The 17,135-nt window shown below is 42.4% G+C and overlaps 2 protein-coding genes and 1 long non-coding RNA gene across 7 annotated transcripts in view; 1 reads left to right on the top strand and 2 right to left on the bottom strand.

Annotated features, from left to right (window-relative positions):
- The window catches only part of FGGY (FGGY carbohydrate kinase domain containing), a 149,258-nt gene extending 143,470 nt beyond the window's left edge, over positions 1-5,788 (top strand). Inside the window, exons 15-16 of the mRNA XM_081867225.1 lie at positions 2,843-2,904; positions 5,557-5,788. Coding sequence (XP_081723351.1) covers positions 2,843-2,904; positions 5,557-5,638 — 144 coding nt within the window. The 3' untranslated portion in view covers positions 5,639-5,788. The remainder of the gene's footprint in view (positions 1-2,842; positions 2,905-5,556) is intronic.
- On the bottom strand, positions 5,715-6,406 carry LOC309344676. Its single transcript, XR_014157841.1, has 2 exons — positions 6,309-6,406; positions 5,715-6,269 (listed from the first exon to the last, which is right to left on the bottom strand). It is a non-coding gene; the product is annotated as an uncharacterized lncRNA (long non-coding RNA).
- Positions 6,407-8,105: 1,699 nt separating this feature from the next.
- The window catches only part of LOC309344643 (E3 ubiquitin-protein ligase RNF170-like), a 36,616-nt gene continuing 27,586 nt past the window's right edge, over positions 8,106-17,135 (bottom strand). For all 5 annotated transcript variants that reach the window (XM_081867271.1, XM_081867267.1, XM_081867269.1 and 2 more), the window contains 3 exons: positions 9,528-9,601; positions 8,946-9,056; positions 8,106-8,418 (listed from right to left, as the gene is read on the bottom strand). In XM_081867271.1, the coding sequence (XP_081723397.1) occupies positions 8,113-8,418; positions 8,946-9,056; positions 9,528-9,601 (491 nt within the window). In that variant the 3' untranslated portion in view covers positions 8,106-8,112. The remainder of the gene's footprint in view (positions 8,419-8,945; positions 9,057-9,527; positions 9,602-17,135) is intronic.

Raw genomic sequence — 17,135 nt, forward strand, 5'->3', positions numbered from 1 at the left:
AGACTGCCACCTGCCTTCCATTATATGTCAACTAGATCTCAGGCCTTTGACTCTAGACTTACAATTGCTAAAAGTTGGTAGACTTTGAATCCGGAGTTGCTAAAGGTTGCGTCAGTAAGGGCATACTTTAAAAAAGCCAATATTTGGAATTCAAGGGTTCTGCGCTCTGCCAAACCCAAAAAGGAAAAACGGATTTCAAACGTTTTTCAGTACTTCCCGTTGCCATAGGACACTAAAAACTTGGGCGCCTGATTAATTAATAGCAGGTATGTGCTTGGATCTTGTGGCTTCCTCTGACCCATCCATTTGGAAGCTGAGGGGCAATCTGCTTTGCTGGGCACAAATTTTGAATAGCTATCCCTTGCAAATCCAGAATTCTGCACTTCCCTTTGCTGCCAATTATTTAGTTACCCATCTTTCATCAACAATGCCTTTCTGCTAATAAGCTTCAGCATTTTATGCTAAAGGTTTTATAATCATTGCAGCCAGTATTACGTCTTCTTGTAACATTCAAGTGTGACTGCTGTTCTTGTGTAGTCAAAACAGCACCAAAGTTTGTATCAGCAGGTTTGGCAGAACTCTGACGTTTGCAGAAATACCCAAAAAGAAAAAAGAAAATCATTGGGTGGGGGGGGGGGGGAGTGCTGACTTGGCCTGCTCAGTAGTGATGGGCTGCTGGCTGCCTGTTAAGGGGGAGAATGGAATGGAGAAGAATGGGAGAGAGTATGGCTGGCAGTGAGCAGAAATACTCTGCTGTGCAATGTTTTGCTGTTGTTGGTCCCACTTAATATTTTAGATATAATGATGGGCACAATCCACTGGAGTGCTAAGCATGCTTAAATCAATGTCTTAAACAGACTTTGCATTGAATTGTAGCTGGTTCCTTTAGTGCACAGAATGTACCACGGCTGCAAATCTTGGAAGACCTTTGTCACAGATTTTTCTAGCGTGTTGTTCATTTGGTCCTGAATCTTATTTGAGTGTGTCTGACTGTACCTTTGGGAGTATGGCTGTACAGTCAGACCAATCTCATCTGAGTACATTCTGCCGGATTAGCCAGTGCACAGAACGGAACTGTGTTCTAGCCGTGAAAGTCAGAATGACTGAGAATATTAACAAGTGCCCAATACAGCTAAAGTTAAGCTATAACTGCAACAGAGGACTTGTCCCCTTGCCCTGCTCCTTTCCTGGGGAAAACCTGCTCTGAACTGGAACAAACAGCAATCCGGAGAGAACCCGAATTGCTGTTCGTTCCTATTGAGCGCTAAAGAGCAGTTTTCCCTGGGGTGGAAGCAGTGGGACAAAATAAAGTGTAGATAAGCCCTCAGTGTAAGCAAGTGCAAAGTGACGTTTGGGTGAGTGTCTGGGTAGGACTAAGTTCCTGTATATGCTTATGGGGTCTGAACTGGCAGGGGCTGGCCAGAAAAGAGATAATGATGCATAGCTCAATGAAAATGTTGACCCAGCACATGGCAACTGTAAAAAAACACACACACGCACCAAATTACTTGTTAGGGATCATTAGAAAGGGTTTGAAAATTGGGGTGGGGGTGGGAGGAATGCCAATGTCATAAGGCCATTATACAAATTATAGTGCATGCAGACTTGGAATACAGTACTGCATATGGTTCTGGTTGGCACACCTCAAAGGGATATTAGGCAGCTGCAAATGATTTAGAAAATCCTGCCGGTGGTCATGGAGCTAGAGCAAACTCCGCCATGAGGAGATGTTACAAAATTTTAGTTTAGAGAAAAGGGCCAGGTGGAACATGACAGGGGTACACAAAATGTGTGCATGGGGTGGTGAAAGCAGATAGGAGTTGTTTATCCCTCTCTTGTAATACTAGAACCCAGGACTATCCAAAGTGACTAAGCATTGGAAGTGTCAGTACGAAAAGGAAGCACTTTTTGCACAGCACGTAGTTAAATTATAGAATTCACTATCCCCAAATGTAGTAACGGCCACCTCCTTTGATGGCTTTGAAAGGGGGTCAGATAAATTCGTGGAGGATGGAGTTATCAGTGACCACTAGCCATGCTACCTAGGCACTATGCCCAGTTTTGGAGGCAGCTGCTGGGAAGCAGGTTGGGCTTGGAGGCTTCCCATAGGCAGCTGGCTGGCCACTGTAGGAACATAGCCTAGATGGGCTTTGGTCTGGTCCAGGAAAGCTCGCCTTATATTCCTAACTAAGGCCTCTTTGATCCATTTGTTGATTCATTCCACATGCATGGAGGGGAGGGAGGGACTTTGCCTCATGGTCCTGTCCCAGATGTTCCTGCACCCTGGCTGCAACATCCACACATTCCTCAGGATTTTTGCAAACATGTTGCTATGTATGTGCAGTTGTTGGGGGTGGGGGGAGTACTGCCAGGGAGACATCAAGCCACTCATTTATCCTACATGTGGCAGATGCAAGTTAATGGGACCTGAGTTCAAGTCAAATCCCATTGCTTTCATTGAGCCTCAGCCATGGCTGGCTAGTTTGATATATTTCCCAGTTCATCCTCTTTATTGCGAATACAGTGGTGGATTTGTCCAGCATGTCTTCACCAAAACATCAGCAAACCACCACTTGTAAGTACTTTTTGGGTGATAGTGATCAGATTATTTTGCTCTTCTCCAGAGCTCCCTGCAAGGGTGTCTGACTTATTGAGCAGTCTGCATTGCTGCATTCCCATTGCTGTCTGATAATGGGATAGGCCATATTTCAAGTGCTCTGGTGTGTTAACCCAGAACAACACTATTCAGTGGCGTTCCCTTTGATTCCTGAAACATCTTGTTCCTTTACTAAGAATGTTAAACTGAAACAGGCCACTGCAGCTACTGTCGATCTTTCAACAGGATGCAATGGAGAAAATGGGAAGAGTTGGGAGAGTTGTGCTGCCAAACCACAAGGATAAAAGGTAATGGAGTCTTGTTTTTCTCTTCTTCAGCTTATCGGCGTAAAAGAGCTACACTGTCTACAGTTAAAGCTGTCTACTCTTGACTTTTTGCATGGTGCTGGACAGAGCTTAACATATTTTCCTTCTTTCTTCACCTCTCCAATGGGAAAGACACAGGACTTATCAAAACATGGTGGTCATACAACCTTAAGGAACTACATCAGTTAGATGTGCAAATATCTCTGCCATCTGAATGCTTCAAAGTACAGAAAGTTCTTTTGAGGTGAAACCAAGATATACACAGGTATCCCCCCCCCCCAACCACCACTTAGGCGTCACACACGACTGTGTATTTGTGTGGTACTGGGAAACAAATAAGTAATTTAATTCAAACCTGGAAATGGCAGGATAGACCTGGAGAGTCCCCGTGGCTCGCAAGGAGACCCTCCCTGGAGCCCAAAGAGAACTTCAATGTGAGTGGAGGAAGCCCTGAAGGAGACTAGAGGCACAGAAGGCTTTGTTTAGGCTGCTCAGCCTCCCCGCCTAGCAGCTGACATGCGTGGTAGCACAGCAGCAGCATCCATTTTCAGCACGTCCTCAAGCCTCCAGCTTGCCCAAGCTTCTATTCTAGTTGAAGAGAGAGGTTTTGTAGGGGGTGCTCCCCACTTATTTGATTTTCACTTATGCACATGAAGGCCCAGAACGTAACGCTCACATAAGTGCGGGTGGGGGGGAGAATACCTGTATTTCAGCCAAACATAGGGCGGCCAACACAGTGCTTGAAGACCCTAGGTATGCTTTTTTGCTGTAAAGGTGATAATTTGCAGGGCAGAAGGGGTGAGCAGGAGCTGCTTAAACTCTTCCCTACCCAGTGCTTTTCCTCTGCTGCCCTTCACATTTAGTCACCTGCGCCCCCTGCTGTCGCCCCACTTGTTGTATACCCTGATACATATTTACTGCGTCACTTGAGCCACTGGAAGGGGAAGGGACTACATGGAGTAAAGGAGGAAGTAGGGTAACGATTAAGCAAGCAGACCTCCTGAGCATAGCCAGGGTGTGCAGATGTGTGTTGGCCACCATGTGGTAGGTTAAAAAGATCTGAAAGTATAGCAACCTCTACGTATGGTTAAAACTCTACCCCAAGTACTTGGGGATGTTGAGACAAAGAAAGAAACTGCCGATACTGCAGAAATCTATGTGGCTGTTCAGGAGCTGGCGTTTCCCTAGTGTGGTGCTTCAGTTGCCAGCTAGGAGGTAAATGAGAGGGGGGGGATTTTCGGGGGGGGGCATGCAATTAGGAATGGGATATGAGGAGGCAGAAAACTAGCAAACAGTTCACAGAGCAAATAAGTGCAGAAAGATGTATTCATGGGCCCAAAAGAAGACTAAAAGTTGAGTTAGGGAGGTCAAAGGAGGAGAAAAGTCCCCGAATGAAGGAGATGCTATAGCAAGAACCGAAATCTATCACTGCAAAGAACCAAGGTTAAATAATATTGGAAAAACAAAAGATGGCAACTGGGATGTTTGGGATAAAAGACTGTTGTGAGTGGGTTATTAAAATGCTCATCTACAGGGCTATTTCAGGGTTACTCATGCACGTACTTTTGTAACCCAAGAAAACCTTTAATATATTTTTTTATTTCGAAGCTGTACAATAGCTTTCATTTTTTCTTAATGCAGCTTTGCTACATTACTGTGCTATGCCATATTGTGTGCCCCAATCAGATATAAATTACAGCACATGTTGCTTCATAATATAAAGCAATGGGGGGGGGGGGGACAGAGAGAGAACTTATTCAAGAAGTGCTACAGCACCATCTACAGGCTTAGTGGAAGGTCTACAGATGTCCTAATTGATTCTTCCAATTTTTATTTTCAATTTGGAATGAAGACTTTAATCTGGTTGTAAGTTTTTAGTATAAGAAAATGTAAACTTTAAAATGGAGACAGGGCAAGATGGATCCAGTTTTTAATAGTGATGATAATAATAATAATTAATTAATTAATTAATTAATTAATTAATTAATTAAAGATGTGTTGGAAGTGTTCACAATTTAATCCCCCCTGACTCCCACAAGCTGGGGAGTGGGCTTGTATTACTATTGTGTATTCAGCACAGCCATTGCTTTAGCAGTCTGATACATTGTCACTTGCCATGGGGGAAGGGCAGCTTCCTAGTTTAGAATATTTTGAACTATGCCTTTGAAACCTTGGTCTTTATTAACATGTCAGGCCAGACACGTGCAATATATATACAGATTAGGAGGAATGCCACTGCTGATGAAGACAATTTCACACACATTTCTTTTGCTTCCCGTCCCCCTCCCTTCCCCAGAAATTACCAGATTCCCTCTACCTCACTTTTACAGCCTGCGAATGGGGAGCCTGCAAGAGTGAGAAAGGGTATTTCTTCTTTTAAACAAATCAACCTGCATCTTTAGTGTCAAACTGGGGGTAAAGTTTATGGCCATAGGCATTTTCCAGGTAAGCTTTCTCAAAGGACACAGGAGCAGCACAAAGACAATTGTGTGCCCTTGCACAAGTCCCCTTCACTTCGGTGAGTGTGACCTGCACAAAAGGGGTCATCGTAGATTCTTATTTTCTTTTTTTAAAAATGACAAGTACAGTACTTTCCTAGAGTTTTCATTGCTTCAATTTGTGCTTTCCCCACAGATTTTATGACAAGAAGTACCAGGTGTTTCTGAAACTCGTGGAACATCAGCGGGAATACAAAACCATCATGCAGAGTTTGTAGACACCATGAAGGAGAATTACTCATGACGTTGGAAGAGTGGTGGTGTTCCCCCCACACACACACATTCTATTTCTTTATTCCTTTATCTAAATCAGTGATGCTTCATAATGTACTTACATTTCTAATTTTATAAAAATACGTTGAATACTTTATTGCCTGTTGAGCAGGTTCTCTAAGCTACTGCCAAATACCAAATCAAAGAAGGGGCTTTTACCTCCAGTGAAAGCAAGTGACAAATTGCTATGGGATAAGTCAGATGAAGTCTTACAGTATACAAGAGGCCCCACAGATCATCTGTACTCTGTATCCATGGGGCCTCTTTTAAAGGACTCACCCTGTATTTTTCCTTCCTACCATCTTAGATTGGGATCAGCTTTCTGCTATAACCCGCCACCATCAACATTTACAGCAAAATTAATCTAGAACTTCCATAAAATCCCTCTCCTTAAATATTTCATGCATTTATTTTAGCTCATCACTAAGAGTTAAACACATGTCCATTTACACCCTGTGGGTCTAGTTCACATCAAAGGTCAGGATATATACCCTGAGTCCCTAAATAAATTGCCCTCTTCCGTTTTCCTGGGCTCATTCTCCTACTCCATGTCTAACTTTCACCTCTGGGCTTTTCCTTGCGCGCGCGCACACACACACACACACACACACACACACACACACACGGTTCTCCCCCAGGTTGCTATTCCCTAGCAACATAAAGGAAGGGTAAGGATTTCAGATAATGAGGTTGCAAAGTAGCCAGTTAATCTTATGGGTAGCCAGAAATAGCACAAATGTCTGGTTCAATTAACTTTAAACACTGTTGTCCCAGGCAGCATTTCAATGTTCGTGCTCTATAGCACCACCTTGCGGTAGAATGAGGCACAGTTAGATCGCAGTCCTTCACCTGCTGCCTCCCCCAGGATATGAAGTCTCTCAAGCAACAAGAAGCAGGAAGCAATTGTTACAGTAGGTGGCCGGAAAGATCCTGCCCAGAACAACCAATCTATGAGATTCTGTACTCCTGTTGCAAACCTTGTATCTGTAAACACATATTGCATTTGTTCTTTCTTGCCCTGCACTTCATAACCCATGGATTGTAGCAATCATATCACCAGGGACTTCATAAACAAATAAATATTAGGATGTGTGCACGTGCTAGAAGAAGAAATGCACAACAAGTTTCAGAACACCGTAAACAATAAATATTTATACGCATGCATTCTTATGCACAGCTAACACATAAAAACCCGAATTCCTTTCCACCATGCAAACACGTAACAGGCTACATATAAACTGGATTCATAGTTTTTTCATTGGTTATTTATTTATTAGATTTATATAGCCGCCCACCAATAAATATTCCCCAGGTGGCTTGCAACAATATATTCAAAACACAATATATAATCATAATTTAAAAAGCAAACATAGACAATAAAAGACAGCAAAACAAAAAACAAAACGTCCTTGCATACAGTCGGGATTTAAAACCTAGTTTCCATAGAGATCTCCAAGAGGAGGTGAACTTCCTGGTCATTTTTACTTCCTTTGTATTTATATAGCCCCATGCTGCTCAAGACGTCAGTGCTTATATCAGATAGCATGGATTTTCATTTGGTTTTGTCCTAAGTTACTATAAGGATGTGTATGAAACCTGCTTACAGTACACAAAGCCACCTTGAAACCAAAGCACAACTGGGAGCCTCAGCATAAGGAAGTGACTTTCAAAGAGCATGCTTATATCCAAAAGACTCAAATAACGGTGCTCCAGGGTGCCTTTTCTGATCCATTCTAATACCCTTGTGCCAGTTTTGGGGAGCATTTATTGATGGCTGGCAATATGAGGACTGTTGCAACTATTGGCAAGCATATCCAAACCGTAATCCCTATACATGTATCTGTAATACTGCACATGGCAAAGGATTATCTTAGATCAGTAAGCTGCTGAATCTGGAGGTCTGTACTGGACCTTCTAGCGGACGTTTTCCCCCTGTGTGCGCCAAGCACACACAAGTCTGCCTGTTCCTCTTTGTCTCTCTATAGTCTTTTAATGATGTGCAAAAAATCATTTGTCGTTTTGAGGGCTCCCCATTAATCAGAGTAGCAGTACAGTATTTTCATGTTTATATGTACTTCATGTTTTCTAGCCATATCTGAGCTGTTGAGCTGTGAAACAGTTGGATCAGATCTTGACCACTGTGCCTTCTAGGAGTCAGTCTTAAGTACCACAAATGCGAAATTGTCATTTTAGAATGGCAGCACTGCACTTCTAGAGACTTGTGGACATTGTTGGGTGTTAACCCATGATTAACATTACAGCCTCCACCCAACCGTTGCTCTTCCATAAACTCCAGCGCTGCACACCAACCCTTAGCATTCTTCAAAGCTAAGGCCATTCTGTGTCACTTCCAGAGACTAGGAAAATCCACTGTTGTCTGGTTGGTTTCCCCATTATGAATAGCCGGCGCTTCAGCCCGTTATGATTCCAACAAAATGTTTTGCGTTGTAGAGCTCGTCATGTTCGCCCCTTCTGATTCCATCTGAGAGCAAATGTTTATCATACAGATTAAAAGTAGGAAAACAACAACTAGGTCATCAAACACACCCAGAATTCCACAAAGAGGTTCTGGCATCAGATCCAACGAAGAAGTCAAGCACATGAAGGTTCCAAAACAACAGATGACAACTCTGAGGAAGAAGATCCACACCAAACCGCCCAGCGTGAAGATCCCTCGTACGGCCAGGTTGATGAGAAGCGGCATGTCATAAAGATAATCTGTGAACTGGACATAAAATTTGGGTAAGGTTATGAAACTCTTTATTTTTCTCATGCTGCTGTTTTGGATTTGTTAAGTAAGAAGACGAGAATTATAGGGATGACTAAAAATCTGCCAGCAACAATCCTTCTTCCTCCTTTTTTCCTAATCACCCCCATCCAGTAGTGACTCTTTCCTTATTGCCCCATTAAAAATACATGTTTTGCATTGTGCAAATTTGGCTAATGAGAATACTGGGTGCCACTTTTAAGAAGTTGGTTCATTTTATGTGGAGCGCACACTCAAGCAGGAAACCACGCTGTGTACACACTCCCATTTATTCTGTGTTCAGTCCACTCCTATTGCTGGTTTGGGAAGCTCAGTGTATGCTCAGTGTTTGGCACAATCCATAGCTATTCTGTATCTACCTTGTTGTCTCTTGTGAAATACTGTGTTCTACAGTGTATTTCCCCAAACCAGCTTCGATCAGAATTTAGAAAGACAACAACCTTAGCTGCGTTTTAAGCCAGGAATGTCTAAAAGTTGCTACTTACAGGCCGAGGCTGCCCTGAGAAGCGTTTGTTGTAATCTCTGATGTCATACACAATTTGTTTGCTCGGCTTCTCGGGCTGATTTTCACAAGGCATGTTGTACAAAAGAATGACCTTCAGGTAAAAAAGAAAAAAGCATGAAGCGTCTCTTTAGATTAGAACTAAAAGACAAATCAGTGCTGTATTATGCTTTTAATAAGCCTTTTGTTATTATGTCTTTGACCCCTGACTCATAGGCTTTGTCCTCCAGTGGGTAAATTTCCTCCCCGGCAGGCTGCCTTCCTTATTCTGCTACCTTTGCGCATTGTGCCAAGGCAGGCAGCTAGCGGCCAAGATCAGAGGAGTATAAGGAGTTCATCTTGGGTGAGCCGAACGCAATGCAAGAAGCCAGCCAGCTGTAATAAAAAGCCTGCTGTAAGCGCATTGTTTAATATTTGATAGGTGTTCCCTGATTTGACAGGCATCAAATGAGAGATGCAGATGTTTTGTAGTAGCCTGCAAATTTATAAGGATTATTCCTGGTACATATTTCCACCTCCTCTTGTGACTGCCAAAGAGCAGACGATCACAAGAGAAAACTCTTACTTTCTGTCTGCAGAGTGGGCAGCTGATTGCTTCTAGCCAAGGTCCATGTTTCCAGTATTCAATCAGACAGGAACCTAAAAAAAGAAAAGAAAGAAAAAGTAGTATTGTGAGAACTGAAAACCTGCATAGCACGAAGATTCCTTCATCACCTGTTAATCCCTTTGTCACCATGATCCAGTTCCCACACTGAGATTACATTTCTACCTGAAAACTATTGGAAAGGGGGGGGGGACCCAGGCTGTTCAGTGTTTAGGGACACTGCTGGGAATAGCGACAGAAACAGATGCTGTCAGAGTTACCTGCCAGCCAGGTGTGACCTACTTTCAGTAAAATGTGTGTGAAAATATGGTGTGTACAGTGGTACCTTGGGTTACATACGCTTCAGGTTACAGACGCTTCAGGTTACAGACTCTGCTAACTCAAAAATAGTACCTCGGGTTAAGAACTTTGCTTCAGGATGAGAACAGAAATCGTGCTCTGGCGGTGCGGCAGCCGCAGGAGGCCCCATTAGCTAAAGTGGTGCTTCTTGGATTACATATGGTGAATTGATAACCAAAGAAGGAGGAAAATGGAAATTAAAGTCATATGAACAAGTCAAAGTACATGTTTATGATTGGTTGCATTATTTTCAGGTTAATGAAATGTTTAAAAAAGACATTAAAGAAAGTGGTTATGCAGAAAAAGACTCAAAGTTCCAGACAGATGTGATAAATAATAATTGTAAAATTTTGTCAAAAATGTATAAAATATTGTTGGAATGGAATACGAAAGATGAAGAAGTCAAATCGGTAATGGTACAATGGGCCAGAGATTTTGGGTACAATATACAGTTTGAGGATTGGGGGAAACTGTGGAAGGAGAATTTAAGATTCACTGCTTGTACGGCATTAAAAGAAAATGTTATGAAAATGTTTTACAGATGGTATATCACACCGGTAAAATTAGCAAAAATGTATAAGATGTGTAATAAGTGTTGAAAATGTAAGGAAAAAGAAGGAACGTTTTATCACATGTGGTGGGAGTGTAAGAAAGTGAAGGGTTTCTGGGAGATGATTTATAATGAAATGAAAAAGATGTTAAAATATACATTTGTAAAGAAACCAGAGACCTTTCTTTTAGGAATTACAGAAAAGGAAATAAGAAGAAAAGACTGTAAACTTTTTCAATATGCAGTTACAGCAGCAAGAACTCTACTGGCCCAGAAATGGAAACAAGAGGAAATACCGACGATAGAAGAATGGAGACTGAAGCTGGACAGACTAACTGGGAAAATTAGATATCTTCGAGACCAAAAGTTCATCGAGGACTGGGGGAAATTTGTTGAATATCTGAAAAGAATATGTGATGTGCAAACAACACTGGTGGGGTTTCAAGAAGCACTGTGAAAGCTGAGATATATTGTTAAAAAGAAATAGAAGTGGGAGGGAAGTTTAATGGCAATATAATCAGAAGAAATGCGTAATTGAGAGGTAAATACGGATGATTGTCAGAGAAGCCGAAGGAAGTCCAAAAAGAACTAAATTTGTGGAAATTTCAATAAGATTGTATATTTGTGTTGGAAAATCAATAAAAAATATTTTTTAAAAAAAATAAAGTGGTGCTTCAGGTTAAGAACAGTTTCAGGTTAAGAACGGACCTCCGGAACGAATTAAGTTCTTAACCCGAGGTACCACTGTAGTTGATTGCAGAAAAGTAGCAACATTTAAAACCTTGATCCTACAGGATGTTGTTGTGTTTTTTTCAAAGCCTTCACCAACTCCGTCCCTGAAATTATTCAGATACCTCAGGTGATAGAGCATAAGACTCTTAATCCTAGGGTTGTGAGGTTGAGCCCCACATTCGGCAAAAAGATTCCTGCATTGCAGGGATTGCACTAGATGACCCTCATGGTCCATTCCCACTCTATGATTCTTTGATTTGACAATACATGTGGTTTTCTCACAGCCGTTCTGATATGGGCAGAAAAGGTCAGATAAAAATTGTTATGTACTGAGTTGAATAGGATTCAGAATGCAGCAGTCTGATTGGTCCTAGAACAATAGGATCCAGAATGCAGCAGTCTGATTGGTCCACAGGAGCCACCCAATCCAGCTCCAGGTGGAAGTGAATCCGCAACCTGAGTGGCCTACAGGAGAATCCCGGAATTAGCCAATCACGTGGGGCCCATTGTGTAAATAATGTATATAAAGCAGACATTCTGAGGGAACTTCCACTCCTCCTCACCTCTATGAGCTGAATAAAGAGCATGAAATCCACTTTCGACTCTGAGTATATTTCAAAAATTAATGCAGATGCATACACCGTGGGATACTCTCAATATCAGGGACATGGGTAGGGGTGATCCCAGGGCCCCTGGATCTCCTACCCCTTTCTCCCTTCCTAGCCATTTTTTTTGTTTACAGGGTGGCTGGGCACAATGTGGAGAACAGTGCCAGCAGGACCCTAGGCACACACACACCTCTTGCTTCATGGCAGCGGTGCCCAGAGTCTTATATGCACCTACCAGCAGCCCTGCTCAATAGACTGAAGCTTTCATGAATAATGCTAGAGATCCATATGGGTCAACTATACTGCTTGCAACCATACTATAGGCACATATGCAGATCTCAAAACAGAATCATACCAGCTTTTCAAAGCACTTAAAAATCATGTTTTGTAAATCATTTTCCTCTGTTCACTCATTTGCAGTGACAAAGCAGGGAGGAAGAGCGGGTCCCCCCCTTTTTTCCATGCTATTTCTGTATATATATCCACATTTTCAGAACTGACCTCAAATCTACTTTTAATCCAGGAAGCTGCAGAGTTTTGTGTGCCCGCCCCCCCAGGAAACACTCTGTTGGCTATTAGCAATTAGAGAAAAATAATATTGGCCCAGGCTCAACTTTCTACCCCATTTCCTGGACACATGGTTCGAGATATAGGTGAAATTTGAAACATCTTGGAAGAAATATAGGAATTCCTGACGATAATACAGACTAATGATAATACATTCCCCCCTATAAGTCATAGCCGATCATCATTTAAAGCCATCAAATAACAATATGAGTTTTAGATATGACACTTGCCCACCTTTGCTCTTCTTAGTGCCAAATTGAATTAAAAATATAGGTTTCAAATAAAATGTTTTGAGACATAGGAAAACATAGCCTATCCAAAACATGTCTATGTCTATATATTTCATTTTAATTATTTACTTAAAGTGTTCAGCACTGGGTTGGGCAGGGGGACGAATGCTTGCTTATTTATTTATTTATTTGTGAGAGCATTCCTATACTGCTTTTCAGCCCTGAATAAAGGCCCCTGACACATTTTACAATACTATAAAGCAATACAACCATTAAATAATTCAAATTATTATAAGCATCATTTTAGCAAATATTAAAAGTGGTGTGGAGTGCCTTCCATCAGCTTCAGCCGGTGGCCCAGCTGTGCCCCTACCTGGAGAAGGGATAGCCTAACCTCTGTTGTCTATGCTCTTGTAACCTCTAGGCTAGATTACTGCAATGCGTTATACGCTGCCTCTGAAGATGGTTCAAAAAATTCAGCTAGTGCAGAATTCGGCAGCCAGGTTGCTCACCAGGGCAAGATGGTTTGAACATAGTACACTGATCCTGGCTGGATTGCACATCTTGCCAATTCAATTTTAACCTATAGGCAGGTTAATATGAAAAAAGGCAGTTCTTCAGATAACCTGGTCCTAAATAACTTAGGGCTTTATAGGTAAGAACCAACACCTTGAAATGAGCACATGAATGAACCTAAAGCCAGAACAATTGATGTAAGGCTGGCGTATTATGATCTGCAAAGTGCAGATGATAGTATTTTGCCTGCTGCATTTTGCACCAGCTACAGTTTCCAAGCCCTCTTCAAGGGCAGACCCACAGAAAGCATGTTGCAGTAATCTAACCTAGACTTGACCAATGTACGTGTCACTGTGGCCACTCTGAAAAAGGAGTCAAGGAAAACCCTTGAGCTTATTTATTGATCCTATCTCTTCTTGGTACCATGTATATTGACTTGTTTGCTAGAACGATCTGGACTTGCTATAGCAAATTAGTCTTTGGGGTGAGTTTCCACTATTGGACACTTAACTCATTTCTGCTTTTTACTTGTGGCATACTAACATCAGAATGAAGAATGTAAGGGAAGAGGAAGTGGTTCCTGTACGGGTGTGATTAAATGCATGAAGGATCTTGTTTTACAGCAGAGAGTTTAATCAGATTATATCAGAACCCTTTTCTGGCTTTGTGAGGCATATATACTGCATGCAGATGGGTTGCAATATGATTCAGATAGGCATAGTGTCATTTGGGGGCAAACGCTGTATAAATGTGCAGCAGTGAGAGTAATATACTTTTAAAAAAAACATTTTGTGGAGCTGTATATTGGAGATTGGCTGGTGTCTCAGATTTAGTCATCATTAAGAGCTGCCTGATCTGAAAATCATTAATTTTTGTTCTATGGCTAGAGTTATAGATGGTGCCATAGCTTAAGAATGAAGGACAATTGTGACAAAGAACTTTTCCAAATTGTTGTCGTCTCATGTGATTAAATGCTTATTTGTTGCTATAGGTCCCAAGAATGTCATTTGTTGTGGAGATCTGACTTTTCCTAGACCTGCTATATTTTATATCTAGTAAAAAGCTGTGTTTTCCTCCCAGCTAGAAATCCCAGCTAAATTAAGACACCTTTGTGAGAATCACATGATACAGAAGAAAAGCAGACCAGTGCGTTGAACCTCTGAAATCTATAATACAGTTGACTGTATTTGTACAGAACAAGCATTTCATTATCCCTCCCTGGAAGAAGTCTGATTTTAATGTGATGCTGTTGTTAATCTTTCCAAGATTAAGTCCTTAATCTTTTTTGATTCTCGTTTTCTTTTTTTTAAGAAGGGCTTCAGTAACCACAGTGAAAAGCACTGGAGCAAGCACCTTTTATCTGCAGGAATAAGTGTTTTCCTTAAGACTCCAATGACTACAGCTTCAATCCAGCTGTGAGGAAAGCATGAGGCTGGAGCTTATGGCTTTAAGAGTAGCCTCACACATTGTGGGAGTAAACAGGGCCTCCTAACCTTGACCTGTCTCGCCCATGGCAGTTCCAGCTATGTCACAGACTTACGGCTCCCCCACTTTAGCTGCTAAAACAACAGGGAGAGACTTATGCTGCAGTTGTAAAGTGCAACAGAGATGGGCAGTTCTCTTCCACTTCACATTTTTAAAAAAAAATAAAAATGATACACCAAAAAAGGAAAAAATACAAATAAAAACAGTGATAAAGACCATATTAATTACAAATCAATAAAGCAAAAAGTGGTCCTTAGACTATAGACCCGACCTCCCGTCCATTCCTTATTTCAATTATATATTACTGGTTGCCAACACACACTTGTATCTTAAATTAACTAATTATTGGTTTATCTTAAGTTTCATATCTTTCTTAAAGCTACTACTAAAATTATTCAAATGCTGCTGTAACTGTTTTTGAAATAAACTTTGAAGACTTCCCATTTTGAGATAAATTCCTGTTTTGGTTTGTTCTTAATTTTTTCTGATAAACTGTCTAACTCCACATAATCTGTTAGCTTTTGGATCCATTCATGAATAGAATAGAGGGGATTTCATCGCTCTTCCATTTTGTAGCGATAAGAACTCTTGCTGCCTCTTCCACTTCACATTCCAAAAGGCTAGAGTTCCCACTGTTACCTTACAGTATTTTACTGCTACTGCACTGCTGTGGTCCTGGAGGGAAGGGACTTGTCTGTGAACCCTTAGGACATAATAATAAATAATAATAAAAAAATTTATTTATATCCCGCCCTCCCCAGCCGAAGCCGGGCTCAGGGCGGCTAACAACACTAAAACAGTACAACATTATAAAACATTATAAAAATTAATTAAAATCAAAATTGATGACAACCATAAACTAAAGATTTGTAAAGATTGCCAAAGGAGGGAGTCAGGCTGCGCCCTGACCAAAGGCCAGGTGGAACAGCTCTGTCTTGCAGGCCCTGCGGAAAGATGTCAAGTCCTGCAGGGCCCTTGTCTCTTGTGACAGAGCGTTCCACCAGGTTGGAGCCGCAGCCGAAAAAGCCCTGGCTCTAGTTGAGGCCAGCCTAACCTCTCTGAGGCCTGGGACCTTCAAGGTGTTTTTATTTGAAGATCGTAAGTTCCTCTGTGGGGCATACCAGGAGAGGCAGTCCCGTAGGTACGAGGGCCCTAGGCCGTATAGGGCTTTGAAGGTTAAAACCAGCACCTTAAACCTGATCCTGTACTCCACCGGGAGCCAGTGCAGCTGGTATAGCACCGGATGAATGTGATCTCTAAGCGAAGACCCCGTAAGGAGTCTCGCTGCGGCATTTTGCACCCGCTGGAGTTTCTGGGTCAGTCTCAAGGGCAGCCCCACGTAGAGCGAGTTACAATAATCCAGTCTGGAGGTGACCGTCACGTGGATCACAGTGGCTAGGTCAGGGCGAGAGAGGTAAGGAGCCAACTGCTTAGCTTGGCGGAGATGAAAAAATGCCGCCTTTGTTATAGCTGCAATCTGCGCCTCCATGGAGAGGGAGGTATCGAAGATTACACCCAAACTCTTAACGGACGGTGCTGGCACTAATTGCACCCCCGCAAGAGATAGGAGTTGCCCCCTCAGTCCCATGTCGTCCCGTCCCAGCCAGAGGACCTCTGTCTTCGAAGGATTTAACTTCAACCGGCTCCCATGTAACCATCCAGCCACAGCCTCCAAGCATCTGATCAGTGTGTCTGGGGCCGAGTCTGGGTGGCCGTCCATCAACAGATAGAGTTGGGTGTCATCAGCATACTGATGGCAGCCCAGCCCAAAACTCCGGACAAGCTGGGCAAGGGGGCGCATAAAGATGTTAAAAAGCATCGGGGAGAGTATTGCACCCTGGGGCACACCACACACCAAGGAGTGGCGGGATGACAATTCCCCCCCAAGCGCCACCCTCTGTCCCCGACCAGAGAGAAACGAGCGCAGCCATTGAAGGACTGTGCCCTGGATCCCCACGTCGGCAAGGCGGTGGTCCAGGAGTTCGTGATCGACCATGTCGAAGGCTGCTGACAGGTCTAGAAGAATCAGCAGCCCCGACCCGCCTCGATCCAGCTGCCTGCGGAGATCATCTGTTAGGGCGTCATCTGTTAGGACATGGTTCAAGGCGCCAGAAATAGCTGTGGTCTAAAATGCTAGTAGCATGGTGCAGTGGTGCTTTAAAACAGTAATATTGCTGGCTGCTTGAAGGAAAGTTTTGTTTCTGCACATCACCCTAGAATGTTCAGTTCACCATGAGTTCATGAAAACATTGCATTCTGACTTGTTCTTAGTCTGACCTGTTTTTAGTGCTTGGTTGACCATATCTACGGATGAATGCTATATATTAATCACTAGTAATTGTTTGTCTTGCCATATTAATCACTAGTTATAATTTAATAAGGAAGCTTTCACGCCTGTCCAATTTTGGGTTCCCTTTCCCACCCTTTAATCTATTGATGATTAATGTCTATATGTAACCTTTGCTTTGTACTTGCGTTAACCAATCAGCAACAAGCACATATGTGGCAATGCTGTAATATTCAATAAAAGAGACTCCCTGAG

Source organism: Podarcis erhardii (assembly GCF_964252035.2).
Source record: "Podarcis erhardii genome assembly, chromosome: 6".
Lineage (NCBI taxonomy): Eukaryota > Metazoa > Chordata > Lepidosauria > Squamata > Lacertidae > Podarcis > Podarcis erhardii.